Source organism: Varroa jacobsoni, unplaced genomic scaffold (assembly GCF_002532875.2).
Source record: "Varroa jacobsoni isolate VJ856 unplaced genomic scaffold, vjacob_1.0 scaffold_625, whole genome shotgun sequence".
NCBI lineage: Eukaryota > Metazoa > Arthropoda > Arachnida > Mesostigmata > Varroidae > Varroa > Varroa jacobsoni.
The window spans coordinates 142,237-165,969 of NW_019213527.1; the positions used below are offsets into that span (position 1 = coordinate 142,237).

The window sequence follows — 23,733 nt, forward strand, 5'->3', positions numbered from 1 at the left end:
TGTTAATAAATAAGCTGCTGCTGCTGCTGCCGCCGGATATTAACAGAAGCCTTGAAAGTATAATGTACGCAAAAATTTTTCGTACACTATTTTCTGTAAAAGCAGAGAAAAAAAAAAAAGAATAATGAATTTAAGTGCATTCCTTTTATATTTAGACATTACTTTCGAGATTCTACTATCAAGAAACATTTTCTGCTTTTTCTCTATGATAAACATAAGAACATTCGAAGAGAGCTTAGAATTGACACTGAATTTCTTCTAGGATTTCAGTTAGTGACTCGCGACCACATGCAGTCCCCCGAAAACAAAATAAGGCTGTTACTGATATACTGACGGATACCTACGTATGTATGTTACAGTTAATATATTATTGCTTAGGGGCTTTACGCGTCCATCTGTGTACTCGCCTCTTTTAGAAGAAAGCGAATACTTGCTTCAGCCAGTAAGTGGCAAAGAAAAAGCTTTTCAACCCAAATTTCTCCAACACGATTTTTTTCAAACTCCAATTGTATGATATATTTGAGTTTTCGACCTTTGCTTCCCTCTATATTCGTCTGTTTATCGATATATATGTATAGAAGTGTTACATATCTACTTTTAGTGATGGTTGTATACCAGCAGCTTTTGTGTTCGTCGTCGTCGTCGACGACTTCGTTCGTCCTTTCCTTCTGCTCTAGCAGGAACTGGTCGGCCTTTTTGCTTCGTCTATTCGACGCCATTTTCACGAGTGACTCAGTGGCGGCCGTCGCTGGAAGTAGTTTCAACGAAGAGCTAATGCTATTGCCTTGCCAGCGAAGACAACAAAATCGGCGCCCTCATCGTCAGCAACACAAGCAGCTTCTTGTCCTCTTCGCTCATTGCGAAGCGAAAGCACCGAAAGGCAAGCTCTATTTTCTCCTTATTAGTAGTTACACACTTCCGTATTTATCGATGGTCGGCCGGCCAACGTATCGTAATTATCACATCAGCAAATTGTCTTCCCTCTGATCGTCTGCTCTGCGTCTACGCGGACTACAATGTGCACGATTGTATCATACATCGCGCCGCCAGTTCGACTTGTATTACCTACCCGTTTTGCTATTGCATTTCCTTTTAAGCGAACGCGAAGGGGATGAGACATCAATGGAGAATAGAAAAACTCATCGCGTTACTGTCTAAGCACAACACCTACGGTTAATGCCGCCTTGTCTGATACTGTTCGTTTTATATAAAACGAACAGCACTTTATTTACTACTAGTGCCTCGGCTAATGCCAGCGCGCCATCATTTCTACAAAGCGTCTCGTTCTCGCGTTGATTACGACAATACTGAGTAGTAATCGTTTTTAATTACCGAGCTATTCAATTGTACCGCCATTGGACTGTGACGACTGCAGCGACAGTGAATCGGCAGTCACCCAGGTGGCGGCATCTGGCGGATGGGGTGACCGGCTATAGCCGGAGACACGTTTCGATTCGCTTTACATAAACTAGCATATACGTACGTATCAATAAACATTGTGTCTGTTGCCAAAGGTGGAATCTGGCAGACATTTGATTCGAAACGCTACCAGTATTCATTGTTTGTACGTCAGGCCACCGCCTTGATTATCTTTTAATGAAGTTGAGCGCTTTGTCGATTGCCGCTCCGTTGGTCACTAATGAGTTCCTGTGGTCAGATACTAATGAGCCTGATTAGATCTTGCATCGGTCTTTGCCTCTGATAGCCACAAGATTGCCCCTGCTGCTTTTCTAATGTCGTCGGGTTCGTTGACCGTTGCCCGTACACTGCACAGGACAAGGAGTCGAGAGGGGAGGCAAAACAAATAAGAGCGGCGAATCGATACCGCAAGGGCACTATTGAGGCCATTAGAACAGAGCAGAATAGAAGTTATCGCGACGTCGTCCGCTGTAATAATCGGTGGCGTCGGCGCTCATGACAGCGTTAAGAGAATCGTAGGAAGCTGAGACACTATTTAGCATGTTTGCGATTAGAAAATACAGAAGCCAAATGAGATTTTAAGTGTTGAGAAAGTAATCTAATTGTAACAAAAACGACTACTGATTACTAGACGATACAAAAGTTGATAAGTTAACAAAAATGGCTATTCATTTTAAAGTTCACATCGAAGTCGGTTCTGTCCTAACCTTAAATGATATCGACTTAAAACTGAAATAATAGTGACAAAACGCTTTTCTAGAAGCGGACCAAAGCATCAAATAAGGCCAACTACATACAATACAAAAAGGCTCAAAAATTATGTTTGTATCGATTGCATTAACTAGCCAGCAGCGGCAAAAGCACTCTCTCTCTCTCTCTCTCTGTCTATTTTTCATCGTTATCTCTAAATGTAATTGCAAATAAATATACTTCCAAGTGGCCAGATCCGGAAGTCACCTAAACAGATCTCATAATAAAAAAAAGTACATCACCTCTTTCATTGGATAGGGCTGGTACTATTGCTACCGTTCCCTTCCTAAATACTGTTGCTAGTCGTCATAACCATAGCGGTCTTTTGATGCTAAGCCCGAAAGCTCGCTACACCTGTGAGCGTACATATTTGTATCTGTGCGTAAGTTCCTGCACTGTTTCCTGGTTGGCACATTTCCGCCGGACACAACAATCCCCCCCCCCCCCCCCCCCCCCACAACAGAAAAATGGCAAGCTAGAGCCGCTTGGGGACAACTAGACTAGCGATCAACTTCCTTCCACACGTCCGCTCCCCTGCGATGAACCAAACCATAAAATGAGCCAATAATTACAAACCAGTTGTACGTGTCATACAGTTGAGTATCAGCTTGAATTTACAATGAACTCATTAGCAGCTACGATAGCGTCTGTTAACAGTACCGGAATTCAAAACGTCGAAGAAAGCAAAATAATTATCGACTTTGTGCCCATATCATAAAAAGACTGCTCTAATGGTAAGCGATTGGGCATCGTAGAGCAGAGGATTGTCTCGATACATTACCGAGACAGGCGGGCCAACGATGGCTCTCCTGTGGCTATCTTCATTACTATATTTATACAATTTTTATCTTCTTCGCAATAATTGCCGGCAGAGTTGTATACATATATAATCTGTCGCTGCAGCAAAACGCCGCATGTTATTATATTGCTCACCTTATTTTATCAGTGGTGTCGTCGAAGATACGCGTGGAGCTAAAGTAAAAGCAAAGAACAAACGTTGCCAATTCGCCTTCCCTGGCGAGGCCCATCATCATCATCACCAGTGATTATTGATTTCATTAATGAGCCAATGAAAAAGGACGTTTGATCCTACCAGTCCCAAAAGGCAATTATACAAACACCAAAAAAATTTAGATTTTGCTTCATTTACATTCGCTGCTGATCATGTTTTCGATTCCAGTTGATCTCGGTGCCCGTTCTCAACAAATATTAAACCAAATCCAATTGAAATTTAATAAGTAAGGGACGCGATGGCGCATGCGACTGGCGGCAAATTTAGGACTCGTTGATGACGTTTGGACTTTTCATGTTATGCTCAGTCTGAGAACCTCTCGTTTTAACCGTTTTATCTATTAGTAGTGAAAGACCGGGTGTTTACTGGGCCTTTTGGGGATTACATCACCTTCACAAAGATTGCTCAACTATGCAGCGACATATCAATATAAATGCACCGCTTTATCAATCTGAAGAATAAACGATAAATAAAATATGCATGTACGTATCATACAGATAGTCGAATTAGTTAAATGGCTACCGATCGCTGGTGCAATAGTGACCTTCTGCATAGACAAACCGCACGATAGTTAGCTTACAGCAGTTGTCAAGTACCTGTACACCTCCAACGGGGCCGGTAGCTGCTCGCCGTCAGGACGGTCAGTGCACGATGATGCACGCGTACGCTAAATTGGCACCACTATCGTGTCTCGTATTTATTCTGCTTCTGCTACTTCATAGTACGTCAGTCACAAAGAGATGGTGGTGCTGTGACGCTTTTTGATTCACAGAATGATCGTTTTCGTTCGATAGTTTATTAGTTGCAGTAGATAAATGATTAACACCTATAGATGCTGTTATTGTTGACATTGTGTCTTAATCTTATAACAGCATGGTAGGTGACTTAGAAGATTCTATTCGCTTCAAAGTGTCCGTGCTACTGATCGAATTTGGTGCGAGATTTATCTTTTGCACGCCTATTCTCTAGCTACGTTTTCTGAGATTGCATCAACTACCCGTGCGGCAAACCAACCTTCGGTTACCCACAAATTCGAACTCGGGTTCGAGCACAGCTGATATCGGCGACTCCCGAACACCTTGAAGGGAGGGCACTGAATTAATATATTAAGTCCACTTGAGAAAATCTCTCTGGTTGTATCTAAATGCAGTGACCTTTTTATTCCATTGCGCACATCACGCACACGACCAGGTCCTTTTGCGTTGCTGATGCAAATCCGAAAATTGACGGCCGTACACATCCGATTTCGCCTCGCCGATAGTAATAACACAGCATTTCGAGTCAACGAACGGTTTCGAATGCTGAACAAATGGACGTCGACGACTGTCGTTGGAAAATCGCGCGGTGAATGAACCCGGTGGCGTCGCGAACATTTCCAGAGATCTAAGGGTCGCTTGGTCTACCAGACGAAACAGCCCAGTCAATAGCTTTGGTTCAGCACGATTTTAAAGACGATGCAGCTGATGGCGTAGCTGAAAAGCAGCGTGAGCAGCTAAATCGCGAACGAGTCACAAGAACCCTGCCGAATTGCGCCGATCGCTTGAAGTGTATCAGTGACTGAGAAGGAAAGAAAGCTGGGTGGTTCCACTTTTCAATGCGATTGCTTCGTACAGTCTTGTCCCTTATAAACACGTACGTACAGGGTATGGCATATGACAAAATAACGACACGGTCCATCGGCCGTCCTATTCGACTAGTCTACCCAACGTGAAATGTTTTTTCGTTTGAGTGTTGCCATGATTTGTGCTTCTAGAAGGAAAGTCGTTCCGAGCAGCGGTAAAATATAGTGGATTTAATTGTCTGCTGTGGATTTTGTTTGCTCTGCAAGAGTCAAGGGTAGCATATCTTTAGCCGTAGAGCATGCATCAATAGTATCCCAAAATTCAGTATTTACATATGTGCTTATACAATAGATTTGTCAAATGTATGTAATAACTGCAGGCTTGTCCATGCTCAGTTTCTTACTATTGATCGGGATGCGACCAAATCTATAAAAATAAAAAAATCTAGCCTATTTTACAATCCATACACATTGAGCATTTTCAGTGGAATCAACAAGCACTCACTAGTTTGTTCCATTCTTAACCCATTCGATTGCTAGCTTCATAACGAGACATAACATCCCAAATATATAGAAAGTTCATCAGGAAAGCTTTGAAACTTTGCCTCTGGCCGTCTAGGTTAATGCATAACAGTACCGAACCTGAATTTAGAAACAATGCTAGACCTATATATATATATATATATATATATATACATATTCTAGAACCAACTAATCACACTTGGATTAAAAAATAAGTCTACAGTTTTTCCTTTCAATGTCAATATGTTTGAAGTTTGAGACCCGTTTCTGTGAAGGGAGAACTATCTTTGTTTGCGGACAGCTAATGGTCATCAACAATTACTAGAAAGCCGGTGTTACCTCTACAGCGATCAAATAGCGTTATGTATACTCACGTACGAGTCGGTCATGAAGATTCTTCGAAGGAAAATTAGACTAGATTTTGTTCTAACGTAGAAAAAAAAGACAGTGAGAAGAATGTCTACAGAAGACCAAAAGAAATAATCCTCGGGACGTCCGCATCATTAGAGATACGACCGTACTACGCATAGCCCGATTATTGGGACACGCTTTGTCATACAGGCCTTCATTCTCCATGAAGACTCAGCCAATACTGGCAGGAGAAGCTCCTGTCTGGGCACACGTTGCGTGACGACACGTGATTTTTTCTCGTACCTTCACCAGCGCCGACAGATTCTACCAACCAGATCCGATCATAGAACACATTATATCATACTAGCAGTAACAATCGTGGCTTTATAGCACATACTCTATACCTATACATGTATAGAAAATGGTCCAATGCCTCGAGAGAAGTACTTCAGCATTACAAGCCTTCTTCACATAAGTTTAAGCTCATCTAGAAGTGGACAGTAGACAGAAAGCAGACACCGCCGACCTGCCTAAAACATCTAGCTTGTCCGCTCTTTTATTCTGTGCTCTACTACCTAAAGATCGTACCGAAGAACTGCACGAAATTGCCTCAGGCGTTTCCTGTAGTCCTACCGTTTTGGAAAACTTTAGCGACTACAAAGTTTGAAAACATTTAGAATAAGCATGGCAACGACAAGACATGATTTAAGATTTTATTTACTGTTGATCCTTGCAGCATTCGTCAGGAGTTCCATCACAATGAGTGCGGCGAACGTAGGCGATCCTCTATTAAACCGCATAACAAATGGATAGTCACAAGCGTGAAAGCTCGCTCGGTTGATAAAGAGCTGAGTAAAACATGAAAGATGTCCAACAGAGTTCAAATGCGAATTTTAATTATAGAGCGTAGCTTGTATCCGTATAATAGTGCTAAAGCAATTGAAGTAGTAATGAAGAACAAATTAAGTTCATCGTCCGAGTGAGGTAAAAATGCTGAAGACCTAAGCCGGACGCTGGCGCTGTACTAGTGAAATTGCAGTTAGAACCCGGACGGATCTGTTACACCATTAGCAGCGAAAAAGCGGTGGTTGTACAATTGGCAAAGATGCACCATTACAACGACAAATTAGCATGGGTAGGTTTCGCATATGTCATAGTATCGCCCTCTAACAAAGTGGAAGCAAAGCTAAAAATCAAGCTTCCATGAGAATACCGTATGTATTCGAACATTATAGGGATTACCTTTAAAAGAAATATGGAAATTAAAAACGTTTTCATTTCCATATTTCTTCCATTAGAACAGGGACATTAAGTAAAAATACGAGAGTCAATCAACTAAATAAACAAATAACTCGACTTCATATTATTCTGCCCTGTGGCTAAGCACTGGATAAGACCCCTGTCCGCCAATATAAACACTAGAGATTTTCGTTCGCTTCGCAAACATCTTGGTAAAAGTGGTAGGTGACCTTAAAATGTCGGATTAAAATAGAGAGGATTGATTTTCATTAATTTTGTTCGTTGATCTTATCAAACGTTCAGTATCTATGGGCAAGCTTAAGGAAACACTGCTAAACATTATCAGTTGAAAAATACGCATTAGTGTTTTAGCACTCTGTTATTACCAAACTAACGCTGTTGGCATGAGCGTCCCTAAATATCATATTTGTTGCGTTATAGGCATATTATAAAACACCAAATGAGTTTCAGCAAGGAGAAAGATTTTTCCATAATTGGGCACACTTCGCACGGCTACATAGTAGTTGAAGGTTACGAAAAGTTGCGCAGCTTTTAAGTTAGTTCTGTTGTGTAGTATTGCTTTGGATACGCATGGCGTTTGGGACCAACAGTAGCAGCAAGCCGTGCTATGCCGTCGTAATAATGCCTACCTGTGATTTGAATCTATCAACTAGGCTAGCTAAAACTCTCATACATATGACGACTTACTCAGTAACAGGTTAGAATCTAGGAGTAGACAGACGATTCGTTCTGCGCGTCTAACGGCGGTGTCGGACGTACAACTACAAACATTGCATAACAGTCTGGCGTCATGTTAGAACAACATAAGGATCATATTCGGTTTCAAATACGACAGCCCTTTACCTAAAATCTAATTTATTCTTTTATTTTTTTTTGTAATTTCCATGAACGGCTAGCACTGGTCGTCCGCACGAGTGGAACCGGCGCATAAAACGATAGCACGATAAAACGGTCCGTCATTAGATCGGAGTTGATTGGATCATAGTTTTGGAAGCGTATGCTAGAGCGACGTCAGGAATTACCGTAGAAAACGCAATGAGTTGTGTACCTATTGCTTTACATAGCTAGATTGATTCAACTAGATTGATTCTATTTAACAAGCCTTCCTAATGATACAATTTTTGGCTCGCTCTCGCGATATTACATAGATAGTCTATAACAAACGATGTTCTGCATAGGGTTCCTGATGACACACGAAAATGCCATCCTTTCTCAACGAGTTACCTAAATGAATATCGTATAAACTGGTTAAAGTTAAGTTTCAATCGATATGGCTGCAATCTATGATGCATTTTGTGGGCTGTATAGTTGCTGATTGACAGGCACAGGACTAGTATAGGGATTGCTACATAGATATATGCTATAATCGAAACATTTATTTGAACGCAAATCTAATTGGAGAGAACGACCTGCGTTGTATCCCTCATCGCTACCTTCCTTGGTGCAGGTAGATGAAATAAGGATTTTGAAGATCCTATCCTAATTTAGTATATGTTCGATAATCTAAAGGGCTTTTAACAATTTGTTTGCACTACTTTATTTGATCTCTAGCACCGATCGGGAACGGCTTTTGTAGTTCATGGCACAGTAAGCATTCTTTGCGCACCGTAAATATTACTGAGTAACAATAATACTAATACGAATACCACTACAGACTAGGATAGGTACCCTATAAAAATGAAAGATTGACAAATATTCACATATAACGCATCCGAGATAAAGGCTGGGCTCAAATAATGAACTACATTTGATGGGACTGTTGACATGGGTTTCGTTGTAGTGGAGTTTTAAAAATTGTAGCCCAATAGTATATTGGGTTGTGTATATATATATATATATATATATATAGATCCCGTTGTATACATTATATATGTATATACAGCGGGACCATAGCATAGTGGCTTGGGATCATAGGTATAGTTGCATAATGGGACCAACCCTGATCATGTTCACGAAAGTAAACCTACAAATAGGCGTGATAAATTACAGATTTGTAACGCAAGCCATAACCTAGCTTAATGGAAAATTACTTCGAAGCTACCTCATACGAATCGTTGGACTATGATATGTGCGATTTGTGTGACTGATGGTACGTCGACAGTTATGCGTATATATAGATTTGTGTGTATACGAGGTGACGAACCAGTCTCAGTACTATTCCGCGTCCTGACCCTTCCAAGATGCACCATAACTCATTGACGTGTAATAGTATACAATCTTTTTCTGGCATTTATTATAACTATAACGTAAAACATATTAACGCGGAGTCATCATGCGACCCCAGTGCGAAAGTGCTCTCGGGGGCAGAACGATACACGTACGTATAAGTGCTATATTCAATGGCGGTAACACCTGCAGATGTCCGGTTGTATTTTTGTCAGAAGATGGTCTGCTAGTTCCCACAGCGGGCAAACGTATTCCTGTTAAACAGAATGCTGTTTCTGCTAAACTCACATCTATTATAGTTACAGGTGCACGCCAAATATTGATAAATTAAGCCCCATTTGAACCACGATGACTGGTGTCATAGAGAACGTCAATGACATAACGCCTGCCGTGACCTTTGGTGCATATCAGATCATGGAAATGACACAAGAACCCCATAAATTCATGGGGTGGCATTAAAGTTGCACAATTCGGTTAATTTTCTATGCAGGTCTGTCCTAGCGACGTTGGTTGACCGAGTTGACTTGGCAAATTACTAACAGGCGCGTATGGATAAGATCGATATTCGGCTAGGAGATCTGCCCGATTCCCGTGACATGAGATCGAGCGGACGCGACTCTAATCAGACTGGGTTATTTAGATTTTGATTTAAAGCTTCGGGATAGGATCGATACGCTGGCCAGAATTGGACTGACGTTAAATAGAGGTCCTTGTATCGAAAGCGGACCATACTGTTAGATGGACAAAGGTGTTAGACGTTGCTCAGTTATCAAAAAAATCCATGAGAAACTAAGTGCTCAAATCACTATATGTTTTAAGTCGCTTTGATGAAGATTATTGTCTCTTACAGTTATCTATTTTGCCACGAAGGTTAGGCTCCATTTAAAATAAAATATCATACATATAAAACTGTTCACGAACACGATACATCAACTTTGTACTTGCCCATCTGTACCTGCGAAAGTTTTAGGCATCATTTTAACCACTTTCGCCAACGTACCGTGCCCTGCTGCTTGTTCTTTTCTGTTTCAATATAGCGTTACATGTGTATACCTGTACGTGTGTAGATGTCTATAAGACTCTTGCGTAATATTATCGTTATTGCTAAATGTCTGTCGCGCATCCACGTATATTCCGAGACGTGAGCCGGAGCCAGTAGCCGCGGAATCGAGTTATCGCCTATAGGGGCCTTCAGTGCCTATGGCCGAGACATACGACAGAACGGCCAGAAGCGGATGGTGGGAACGAGGCAGGGAGAAAAAGCCGAAGGCAAAAGCCTTTGACGGTTTTCGTTTCTTCGCATATGTACGAGTATTTATGATTTCTGCTTCAGATTCATCGTCTCTCTCCTACCTGTGCGACGCCAGTTTGTTGACCATACCACCTGCCAAAGCGTGGTCAAAAGACTAAACGAAATTTTGCTATCATTACCCACACGATCAGTTATTCTCGGGATCAGAAATTCAGGGCTCACTGGACGAGTCAGTAACTCGTCTAAGCAACGACAAAAAAAAGCAGAAACCAAATCTCGTTTCCCCCGCCGGACTGGTACGCATCTACGATGGCGTTTTCGCAACGGAACAGCCTCAGCGTCTTCCTCTTTTTCGTTTTTGTTGTCTTCGTCCTTCTTCATAGCTCTTAGTACCTGCTTATTACTAGCTTATCTGCTGCTTGCGGCGATGTGCACCTCACAAGCGCTCCAGCGGACCGTCTCCAGACTACCGACGACGGCTGCAGCCGGCGAAATAACGGATTGCACCGATCACTCAAGTTATTTTTCTGGTTTACATTAGTTTGCGCCTCTACGTCGCACACATTCTTCTCTCCCCTTAACCGTAGACTCTATCGTGAGCGTGCTGAACTATTTTCGCCTTCCGCGTGATTTCATGTTCTGCATGTCGTGTTTCTCTTCCATATGCTTCTCCTTCGTCGTTCTCTACTTCGGATGCGTCCGTTTCGGCAACATCAGAGCACAGATTTCCCCGCTGCCACCAGCGGCCACAACGCTACCGGCTGTATTAACCGCTTCCATTGGCATCTGTTTTTCTCCGTTGCTGGTGTAATCTAGCGATCGTGATTTCTGCCTTAATGCTCGATCCTTTCTTCGTTATGTTAGCTCGTGCTGGGTCTTTCTACTCGATTTTCATCGATGTTTCATGATGCCCTTTCTATCCTGCTCCTCCACCGTCTTGTGTAAAGTGGTTGTACAATACAAATAATGTTCCGAGAAGTTCCCCTATTGGGCAACACATTTATAGTGATTCTAGCTTGTTTAGCGATGCGACAAATTACCCTACCATAGAGGGTTTTTGAAAGTGCGGCACCATAACTAATAGTGTTACTTTTCAAATTGAACCTTACGTAGATTTGTAGCCTATTGTTCGTCCGTTATGGGGACCCCATCGTATTTATTTGCCAAACGTTCACAAACTAACTTCGTCAGAATAACAGTAGTCTCTATTAAGTTTGCACTGTTACTATGCCTAATGCCTAACCTCTGTGCTATTCTGTTTGCCTTTCGTGGCTAAATGATCGTGAATTAGTTTCTTTTGCTATTGCACACATTTGTGAAAGCCGTTTTTACTATCAAGTTTTCATATAGCTATATCGCGACGTCTCAATATATAAAAAATATGTTATATTAGCTTTTTCAATGGCTTTTCGGCCGTCGAGTAGATTGATATATTTTGCTCAACGCAAATTTATATTACGACTCATTTTCTAGTAAACGTGATTGAAAGAGAACGTAACTACGAAGGTACAGGTAGAGAACGTAGCGGATTCAAAGCATGCAGAGGAAGTTCAGCTTGCCAGCAGCGTAAATGGCGCATGTTACAACGAGATTAACAAATCATGGGAACCAGTGGTATCAGGCGCAGTATCGGGCTAAATTGAAACGTATGTATATTTATTATTCGTTGTTTCATTTTTTTCGTCTTTTAATAACATCTTCGTTCTTCTATGTCTCCAATACTGCCCTAGATGCTATCGACAATGGATAGCATTGATTGTTCCGAACGTTACGTCACGAGTGCAATTTCCTTAACGAGCCTTCTTATCTAGTTAAGGCTTTTAAATATGCTTTCCTATTTGGTTAACAGTGGCGATTTAGCTCGCCTTCAGCGATATTTTCTACGGTTAGATCTTGATTAACTTGCGCTCAAGAAAGGAAAACTGAGTATAGCTGAATCTTCATTACCTATCCCGTTTAGTTTTCTAAGAGTTACTTAATAATTACAACTTTGATTTGCTCGTACACAAGCTTCATGTTCCCGCAACGCTAATTATATATAGAATTCGTAAATTTGAACGGTCAACTTTCCGTAACCAGTAGTTTATTATTTCCTCGATTCATGGCAGTGTCACATTTTTAGTCTCCTATGCCGATTTTGCCTGCGCTTTGTGCCTGAACTGTGTCCTATTTATAAATTATTCACATGTATGGTATTGCGTTGAGAAGGAAGCGCATTGGGTAAAGTCGAAAGTACATTTGCTTTCTGGTAAGAAATAGCCACCTTGAGATTTTACGAACTATGCGACCTTAACTCTTCGGTGCAGCGTTCATTTCCTATTGGTCTATTTTGCACGTTGCTGTCGACATTCTGCTTCTTGACAATTTACCCGACACAGACGTGTACGACACATGTAACTAGTGTTCCCTAATTTAGTAAATCTTTGCATCGCCAATATCTTTTTACATCGCCTCCTCACCGCCTAGTTGTTATCATTATGGTCTCGATGGATGTGGCTACAATTTCTTATTGCACGCAAAAGTTACATCTCGCCCCTTCTGTTCCTTGACGCAAAATTATTTCATTTCAAATTTAACGTACACTCGAATTTACCTTCTCCCGGTTGCCCTATACGCATTGCAGTCTACACATAGAAAAATTACAGACCTGTACCTTCCATCGCATGCGCTGCTATGAAACAGAGAAAATCATTAACACAATGAATAGTCAAGTACGGCATATATTTTAACCCTAAAGTGAGTGAAATAAAACCATTTGTGCCTGTTTTCTAATGTCATGCTTCACTCTCTCAGTGATAACAACTGCCCCATGTGCAACAACAAATTGAATAGGATTCTATTATTCGTTTAGGATAGCATCCGAGTTGTGAATGCTCGATTCTATGGATAGTGCACCAGCACCGCTGATCCATAGCGGAAGACAGACTCCGGTCTCTTGGGTATCTTTGTATACTATAAATTTATTTCTAAACGCTACGTAACGTATATCAATAATCCGTAGCTAGATAACGGCCGCCTCGTATTTCCACAGGGCGATAGCTGATATTTATGCACATCATTCAATTTGCAGCGCTTGCCGCTTCAATTGATTGATTCTTTTTTTCGTTACGTAATGTCCTAGGTAATGTCCTATATATGTCGGCTTTCTTATCGTTATAAGCCCTAGTGATTTTTTTATTTATGCTTATCATCTCTTTACTCCACTAGAGGATATGGCTCAGCAAAGTAGTGATCAACATCGGCGAGACAGAGCCCAGGAATTGTCTGTTTTTGTTATGAAGTCTCAAAACAACGCAGCGCCTCGATGAGTTTCTCTCGTGGTTATAGCCTTTCAAACGGTATTATTGGATGATACATGATCACGTTCGACGATCGTGATGATAATGGGCGATCTCGACAAAGGTCGTGCAGCCCAATATGCTCTGGCCCGACTGATTTGATCCGATCTAAATGCCAGCCACTTCTCCTCTCTCGTTTTGAAAGGCTTATAAAAGGCAATTATATGAAGATGTCCTTCGTAGTCATCAGCGGGTGGATACTAAAATCTTCATAAATACGTTTCGATTCTAATGGTCAGGACACGACCAGTCATTTGAAAACGTACTGTCAGAGCAGAACTGAAGACTTAGAGAGTCAGGTTCGACAATCTTCCTGTGGACGTTTCGCAAAAACAATATCAGATACCGAACAGCCAACATCGATGGCGCTATTACATACGCACACACTCGTAGCGCCATCAGAATATGGGCGTACATAGTAAAGGCTCAAAAAGTAAATATATAGAGGTTTAGTGTCTGAAATAGACCGTTAGCATCTATAAGCATACGATCTAAATATACGATAGAAAATCGAGTTTTACGTCCCGTAATACTGTTTTAATTAAGCATTGCGTGACACGGTCGACCCCTCGAAGTGTGTCCACGTTCGGCTTTCAGCTTAGGCACGTGCCGTTAAACTTATTAGCTTAACACGTAACCACCCTACCATCACTTCTGCTAATTATTGCAGTGTGAATCTATGGCTTTTCCTTGTATATCATTGTTTTCCCGAGTTATTACAGGCTTAAGGAGGTAGTGAGGTCCATCTGTACCCCAATGAATTAGCCTTCAAGCCAAGTGTAGTATGTAGCAGCACTCGTAACCCCGGTTGGGTATATTAACGGGATGAGGAAGAAGCATATCCGCATAGTCAATTATGCATATTGCTTCGAGCCACGTTGAGCGTCGCAAGCTTTTAGAATCGCCGCATATCTATATGGTACACTGCTTTATATATGTCAGCATGATTATGGATTCAAGAGTCAAATCGAACGGCTAGTTTAATTGCTTTAAGCTACCGTAACTCGTCGGTCTGCGAATAGTCCGTAGAGGCAATATCTATCAATTAGTAAGCTTTTCCTTTCATTTTTTTTAAGTAAGATACATTTTTTGGCTACGCCAACTTAATTTTTTGCCTTTTCTTAACTTTCCATCAGGCGCTCTGTTTGACTGATCATATTCGCACTGTGCCGTAGATCCGAACGTTGCAATACGGGAGCGACGCGTCGGCAGAAAGTCAGAAAAATATAATAGCGACCCGGTCAGTACGACAACAAAACTCGAAGAGCAGAACTTACAGTGGCGCCCTAACTATTCATATACTGACATATTGAACCGTTTTTCTGGGTATATATATATATATATATATATATATATATATATATATATATAGATATACATATATGTGTTACACAGTTGTGTGCTCCACGATAGCTGGTGTTGTTTTAGCCCCTTGGGCAAGTTTACGTTCACTTAATTCTGGATACGTCTTCTTTTATAAATTGGTCGTCGCCGAAACAGCGGTCGTGGCGACGGCAAAGTCGATCAGAAAATCAGTCGCCGTACTGTTTATTTTTCTTGTTGATGGTCTGAGAACCTACTGACACAGAAACGGGAGACACAGACAGCAGAAGAAAGCGCGTAGGCTTCGTCAGAGGCCGGAGGTTAAAGGGAGACTAGTGAAAGCATCGGGTAAAAGGCGCACAAGCTGATTTAAAGGACAAGTCAAAAGCCAAAAAAAACACGTTGAATTATGCCGAAGTAGCCACAGAGTGAGTCAGAATACCTGTTCCCTCTTAAATTTCTCCAACCTTCACATGAACTTATTTGGGACATGTAATCAAACCATTTTATGATGAAGCGAATTCATGTTAACACTGAAACGGATATGGATCAACGACAGCGCTGCCGTGTTCGTCTATAAGTTGCTTACAATCCAAGCTTTTCTCAATATATGATGAAAATAATGCTATTACTACAAACCCAAAGAACTTCTAACCGTGGATGCATTCTATATGTGTAGAGACAAGATTTTTTCCGTACCCCCAACGTACGGAACCCGAGGGGGAGTTTGAAATATATTTGAGAAAAAGAAGAAATATGGTAAAAGTGTGAAATCTGATTGGTTTATCGGAAAAGAAAATGCAAAACAACTATAAGCGGTCTACTGGAAACGATTTTATATTTGGCCCACAACCTAGTGAGAACGTAGTACTATTTTATAGACTTCGTCATCGCAACAGAGTTGGAATTATTGATACATAGCCCACAGAGACATAATAAATGTGAAATAATACGATATTATTTAACCTCAAAACATATTATATTTGTAATTAATTTCCAGGAAAAGCCACATATGGGTATTCTGTGAGAAACAAGTCATCCGTCTTCTCGAAGTGCAAAGGGATAACAATAAAACACGAAAATGTACCAAATTAGTGTTGAAACATCGACTCCGATCGGTCTTTTATACCATTCTAACCTAGGCAACACCACCGCGCTGCTGTGAGTATTTGTGGTGTCCTTATTATAAGTTTCCTTATAATTATTTTATGTGAATCAAATTGATGTAGGCTATCGTTGCCAACCCATGTCCGGTCACAATCTCACGCCACTGGCAAATAGGCAGGATTTTCATTACCTTAAGTATTCTACTAATTTTATAATTCTAGCGACAAAAACTTTTGTATCGGAGTCTCTTCGAGTATACTTTGTGTATGGTGCTGACATGCTCAACACTGGCGCTTATCATGCTAAATTGTGTGTAAGATCATATTTGCTTTTTTACGGGACCCCAGGAACTACACTTGTGCACGTAGTATAGGACTCATTTCACTGGAATACTATCTATTTAAACTAAGTATCCCAACCTGAGGTATAGTGAAGGCCATCGAACCCTTAAAGTCAGTCGATAGAATCGCGTCATTTCAGTAGAACTTTACTTCGAAAGAAATAATATACTCCGCTGGCCGCCTAGGTGGTTCAACAAATTACAAGCACCTATATCTAACTAGAAAAACTTAGTCGCTGAAATGTAAATCCTTTAGCATAGAATCGACCTGTAATAGGACCTCCTTGAATATGTAGAGTCGATTTCGACACTTAAGAAGCGGCTCTCGGCCTATGGCTGTGGTAGACGACGTACGGGTGATGGTCCGTCTATTTCAGTGTATTGAACTGCAGCAAAAATCATTTGATAGATATCCCGTTGTTTGGCTTTACGTCTGATTCGGATTGCACTTCCCTCGGTATGAGCTTGGATATTTTTACTGGAATTGCCGTGTTGCATTAACTGACTTGGTATGCAAAGTATATATCTCTATTTTGTAATCCCTATGGTGCCATAGTGTACCAGTCACTTACGTCATGCATATATGTCTTTAGTAATCCATGACGATGCATCAGGTGAGAGAAAGGTTTAAATCTGTAAACGAAGCCCGCCTGAATCATTTGCGCATTACGGTAGATCTTTTCGAGTAGAGACTTGTGATGCCAATCGATCAAGAATTATATCGTACCGTATCGATTATCGTACCGTAGCGCTGGAGTGCGAAAAATAGATTTCGTTGTGCTTCTACGATAGTTGGTTGAATAAGGCAGAATAAATGTACGCGGCTGTATGTAAATAACAGCTTATAATACAGGCTCACGTCCAATCATTCACTGATCGCCTGACAACATAATACGAACCATAGAAATTAAGCGACTACACTACTGCATTAAATTCTTTTTTTTATTTTATAGAATATCTGTGAGCGTTTGTGTGGTGTGGCTTACTGCATTTAACTTAATATAGAATTCAAGCTATACTAGTTTAGGCGCATGTACCTCTCCGTAAGTTAAACTGGCTTGATTCGTCTCTTCGCTTGGCCGCAAAATGTCAAAGGTTCACGTTTGGCTATTGTTCGAATCACAAATTCAGTGTCGGATGATACCTTGCTGGTCTACGAATTTTTCACGTTTTGCCTCATTGCGGCACTTTAGATAATTTTTCTCTTTCTTGGTTTGTAACGAACGTTCACCGAACGCTGTCGGACTCGCTAGCTGCCCTTTCGCGTACTTCTCATTTTTCGCCCGTCCGATATGCTTTTCGACCGTCTACGCTATCCATTCCGTCCTCATCTCTCTGTGGCTTTTGAGGTTTCGTCGCTTTTTGCCTGATTATATAATATGGCTTTCCGACGCCCGTTCACCGTACGATTCAGTTGCTTTTTCCATTGAGATAATCGTCAGTCGACTTCATCAACAACGGAAAAACGATGACGACTTGTATGCTTTTGTGGCACGCGTACTTCTCTCCCGTTCTTTCCCTGCGCCTTCAGCCCTCGACGACAACGACGATAATGGCTGCTAATAGTACTGTGCTCAGCGAAGGTTTTCTTCAGAGGTGCCACCTCAGACTACGATCACTTGGGCATAGTCGGTCTGCGTTCAGCACAGAGATTCTTGATAGACGCTATTCGACGGGATAGCTCGACGATGGGCTGTAATATAACGTCGTCACGCAAGCTCCAGAACTACAGAATGAAAACGAAGAGTTTTCAGTTATTGTAGTGATAGCAACTGGTGGCCATTGCTGCTTGAACGTTTTTCGGTGGATGTAAGTCAACAAATTCGTACGGATCACTCTGATTCGTACGGGATATTGTTCGGTTGACGGCTACGAATGCACTGATTAATAACTTAGTAAAGTTACCAATCGCTTCAGATCGAACATCGATGGGCGCGCTCATACGCATGTACGAGCTAGCGGAACGACGATTCGTCAATGTGAGAACGAAAAGCATCATTACACAAAAAAATATTTGCACAATTGCGGTAATTCTTATGACCGGACCCACAATATACTGAATGAGAAATGATTTAACGGATGAATATGGTAATATGTAATTTTTTTACTATACATTTGCCTTATTTGATGTTCTCTATTTACCACTGCGCGGAAGACAACATGCGATCCTTTCTAATAATACGTCCTTAGCATCTCCTAAATGCAACACGACTCTGTTCATAGTCCAATAAACCATCTCTAATCATTGATGCCATAGACCTGTGTTGTGCAATAATAATAATAATAGTATCAATAAGAATAATTTTTAATATTATATATGCCTGCCATAGGCCAACCGTTAATACAGACCTGTGATGCGCGCATTATCCACACGCCCGATCTGTCCGTGTATATTTACGATACATTTTCTCATCTGCAACCCGAAGCACGATCGTGTCCGCCCGTCTTTCCAGTTCACGTCTTTACGGCCATCTGTGGCAATATTCTGCTGCAGCAGCTACGGCCCCAAATGGAATGGGCAAAACAAAGAATGATCTAGGTGCATTTCGCCGTCTCTGTCGTCGCTAGTGAAGGCAGAGCGTCTCCTTCGGCGTCAGCTCCGGTTCCGTCGCTTGTTGCGTCGGAGAAACCTGCAAAACGGACCACTGCAGGACAGTAGGAGTAGAAGCCAATGGCCACTAAAGCCATTTGGTTGTCTTTTGAAGTGGCTTGCCTACTTGCTTTTTCACACGACAAATTGAACGTTCTTTCTTCTTCCCGTTCAAACCGCGACGTTCCCGGCCACCTGGCCGTGTGCTCGATGCTGTCGTTTTCGCAGTGGCGGATGGATAGTATCTTCACCATTGCGACTATTCTTGTTATCGTTACTGCTATGAAACGTACTTCGCGAGGTAAATGCCCACTCCCCACCATCCTCCTCCGCAAAACGGTTACAGTCCCACAAGTGCAGAAGCATGCTTATGTGTCTGAACACTATGATCACTGTCATTAGCTGACGTCACGAGATCAAGATGAGGTGAAATCTATGTTGGTTGGACAACTGGCCGTCACTCAACCAAAAACAGCACCAGCTAACGCCGAGATGTTGGACAACGTTGCGGACGACGCAATTGACCCGTTTTTTTAAGCACGTTATTGGTGTGAGCTTTGTAGTAAAGAGAACCATCTGCTATATATACTCACACGTTATTCCATCACTTGGCTATGGACACAACTGCTATAGTGGCAAAAAGCAGCTATGATTCTGAATATTGCCGATCGCGGGCAGCCGAACATTAAGTAACGTAGTTTATTGACATTTTGAGCGCAGAGGGGCTCAGTGCAGGCTACGAAAATACGACTTTTGCGGATTACCAGTTCCTCTGCCGCCGAACCCAGGAATCGTGTGATGCAAAAAGATGGGCCAATGTTTTAGTATGAAGCATGTAAGCCTGTTTATATATAGCACACGTAAACGTAGGTCGGCAGTGTTAAGTATAACCGTTCTTAGCGAAGTTGTGTCTTCAATTATGCTAAACTTAATTTCAATAGAAGCATACATACACATGTGTTGTTTGTCACTAGTCCGTTTAATAAAATAATGTATACGAGTAGGACTAAACGAATCGGATGATCAACGCTCCCATGTTATGCCCGTGTATCAATATGCCTAATAAATCTAGATAAGCTGCTGCATGGCAGAATGCACTTCACAAGCTGACGAGACTTCAGATGAGGCGGCACCCAACTTCAGAACATCAATAGCTTTATGATAGGTCCAAAGAAACTTACCTTCGTAATATATATTCCAGCTTCCATTTCATTAAACACTGTACAAATTGTTGTAGATAAAAACAATATAGTGTTTCTAAAAGATTACTAATCGTATCGATAATATTTGGACTTTGCTATGGACCAACGTTATTCATGGTAAAATAGGTCGTCACATATGCAAGACAACACGGACCCTTTACCTTGTGTAAAATGTGAAAGAAAATGCCATACACGTAATGTTGCAGGACAAGCCACACTTCCAAACGCTCGACCTTATCGACCATATTATGAAAAAAGGCCCGCTAACCTATACTGTAAGTGTGACATCTAGAAAGTTAGCTTTGTCCTATTAAACATTTATTATCTAAAATGAGAAGCTTTGTCCTTCCCTGTATTTCCATTGACATAAACTTTTCTTGAATTAAAAATGTGTTTCCAATCAATACTCTGCGCAATCCTTGCGCTCTACGTTTTCGTCGTGCACGAGGTCGGATCGAGGGGTGAAGGGGGAGACGAGGTGAATGCAGATGTTTATGTGCCGACAGCTACTTTGGCTGTGCGAGCGTGGTTGCCTTGTTTTTGCTGTCGTTGTTGCTTGTGTTGTTATTGTTGTTGTCATGGTATGGCGATTAGCTGGTACGGGGTACATGTTATTGACGCGTTACATAATCCAGAAAAACCGACCTTGTCCGACTTGTTTGCGGCCGCCACTTCGGAGAACGTGCGCGTCTGTTCGTCTACGAAATACGGCATCTCCGGCCTTGACTCTGACGCCGGGGAAAGGCGACAACCGTTATGGCCGCAAAAGCCACAGTAAAATTCGAGTGATTACAACAGCAACTCGTTAACAAAAATATAATAAAGCGCTCCGACTACAACAAGCGCAGTAAACAGCGAGTGAAATAATGACGAATCGAGCAGAATTTTCGAAAAAAAAAGCTCACGGGCGCAATATGCAACAATAAACTAGAAACAGATAGTGATTACCGTTCATGCTGCAAACGGGGAGAACTTTGTGCTCATCAACGATCCGTCCTCGTCGTACAAATGTTGAGTTACGTTAGCCTATACAAAGTTACGTTTTGACGGATTCATTGTTCGGTTTCGAATTGTTGCCAAAGTCCATTGTGTATCAGTTTTCAGAATAATGCACCAGAAAAAGCAACATATGTTTACAAATGTCGCCTTTTTTCTAAAACGGTCACACACATATCTTTCGTATATTTTTTGCCACAGCATGGTATGACCTAATCTATATACATTAAATGTTTTTACGACAGCTTATAGGTTAAGTGAAAACATGGGCTTGAACTCAATCTAATAGCTTTATACATACATTTATATATATGAGCGGGCTACATAAATCGTTCCACGTATCCAATTGATTTAAAACTATTATAAAGTAATCATTACACTTACGAAGAGACGTCGACCTATCGATTGACAGCTCTGAACAAATATAAAGGGTTTCTGGGTCGACGTGGAGGTTTTTGCAATCTCGTTGCAAGCGCCAGCTGCATTTGGTCATAGTTGAAAAACGTTGATTTGATCGTCATCTAGATATGTTTTAGATATTTTTTTTTATGCTCTTTAGCAAGTTCTATGGGCAGCGCTGTGACCATGGCTTTGATGACTGGCCACTTTCACGCCTCACTGAATACATGAAATAATATGTGAGTTTCTGGCATTTAGATATATGATGGCAAACAATTTGGTATGAACTTACAATTAAGGGGGCAAGGCAAATGCTCTGAACGCGTTCTCTGTGGAATGGAACTTCCATTCAAACATTACCAATAGAATGTAATAGAAGGGTCTATCACTGTTAAATATTGGATCCGTATGTATTGATTTGATAAGGGGCGAAAGAAAACAAAGCAGACTAATTGAGATTAGCTATCAAACACGGTAATAGTCGGCCATAACTCTAAGCTTAGCATATACGAAGTTACAAATACTTGGCCAAGCTAACAATTGCCTCTAGCAATTTTACTCGTAAAAAAATTCAAGCATCATCGATATTTTCTACACTGCAAACATACGGAATTGATTTTTTTAATACTAAAACGACTGTCTTAACCACTGAACTTTTTATATCGGATTGGTACGGTTTAAATGGAATGCGAAAAACCAGCTTCATGGTAAAGAACTAATCTAAATAAAAAATATTTGACAAATAAAACAACTGTCTAGTAAAACTATAATAAAAGTATTTCGTACATTAAACTGGCATTCGATAAAACAGATATAATTCTATTTAAAAAGTGAGTATTGAACTGATAAAAAATTAACCAATCATATCAGGATTATTACATATTTTGCCGACAACAAGTGCTTTTATTGTAACTGATTTATTTACATCAAGGAATAGATAGTTGTTTCTATAAGAAAAAAAAAAAAAAAAAATCCGTTGAAATGAACGTGCTTCTCTAATCGTTGCAGTCATGACACGTTTTTAGGCAACTTCCCCTTGAAGCTGCGCTACCCTCCGCATTACCATTGTCGCAAGCCCATTCAATGGACCCAAATCTTCAGCACACCATCGAGCTGCAACAAGCATCTTTACGTTCAGCTCATGCTCTGGGCTTCTGGATCATTGGGGTCATCCTCTTGGCCATTTCGGCCTCTACTGGACTGCTCGTATGCAGAAGTCCCCGGGGCACGGGACGTCGTGTCACTGCAAACGGGACGATGCTAAGGGGAATGTAAGTGAATCTTGCTGACATGTATTAAATAATACATTTCATAATAGATGCTACACGGTTTGTGAGATTCAAATTGTTTTATATATATTTCACAAATAAGAACTTAAGGAACGTTGTTCGTTAGTAAAAGATCCAGAAATTCTACTCAGCCAAACTCCGAAATGTTGTGCTCATAATAATTAAGCTTATACCGATATCGGATAGGGAATCCGCAGTGTCCTTTTGGTGTGGCAGGCTATGATCCGTACCGCAGACTGATAATGTTGATAATAACGGCGTATAACACGAACGCTACGGTCGTACGCCATAGTATCAGTATTGAGGTAGATGAAATCGAAATTTACACGCAATTTGAAGTTTGATGTCGGTAACAACAGCGGGAAAACTCAGTAAGTTAGTGTGCGTATTTAAATCCAGACACTCTTTTAAACGCTGTGAATTTCAGTTGGAGTGGCACTAGCCAAAGCTTAACTCTGCCATTTTGTAGCTCTGCAGCACGTGCCTTTTCTAAGGAGCGCGAATTCTGCGCTGTATGCAGGCTTCATCTTCAGGATGTTAAGCAATCAACCACAGTTTTCGCACCTCAGAGATCGCAGTCCTTATCAACGATATCCTATGGTGAGTAACCTAGACATGTTTTGTTTTGTGAGATGTGTATTTACAGACAAATATATAGGTGATCTTGTCCGCTGATCCATCTTTTCGCAGAGCAGGGTCTGGATATTTTAGCGTCCTTTTTTTTTTGCTAATTTAATTTACTTATTGACTGTTGTGTCCCTCTGCTTATAACCAGACGCAATAAATATCAACTAAAGTATGTATTCACACATTTCGCTACACCTAGATAAGAGATTGCCGTTGCATGCGCATTCAT

The 23,733-nt window shown here is 41.2% G+C and overlaps 1 protein-coding gene across 5 annotated transcripts in view; it reads left to right on the forward strand.

Moving 5' to 3' along the window:
• LOC111262058 (uncharacterized) overlaps positions 1–23,733 on the forward strand; it is a 37,732-nt gene that overhangs the window by 8,393 nt on the left and 5,606 nt on the right. Inside the window, exons 2-5 of one of the 5 annotated variants that reach the window (XM_022836032.2) lie at positions 6,352–6,750; positions 15,955–16,115; positions 22,614–22,859; positions 23,305–23,477. In XM_022836032.2, coding sequence (XP_022691767.1) covers positions 16,036–16,115; positions 22,614–22,859; positions 23,305–23,477 — 499 coding nt within the window. In that variant the 5' untranslated portion in view covers positions 6,352–6,750; positions 15,955–16,035. Of the gene's footprint in view, positions 1–6,351; positions 6,751–11,850; positions 11,940–15,954; positions 16,116–22,613; positions 22,860–23,304; positions 23,478–23,733 lie in introns of those variants that run through there. The other 4 variants (XM_022836031.2, XM_086968939.1, XM_022836030.2 and 1 more) reach the window with 4 other exon arrangements.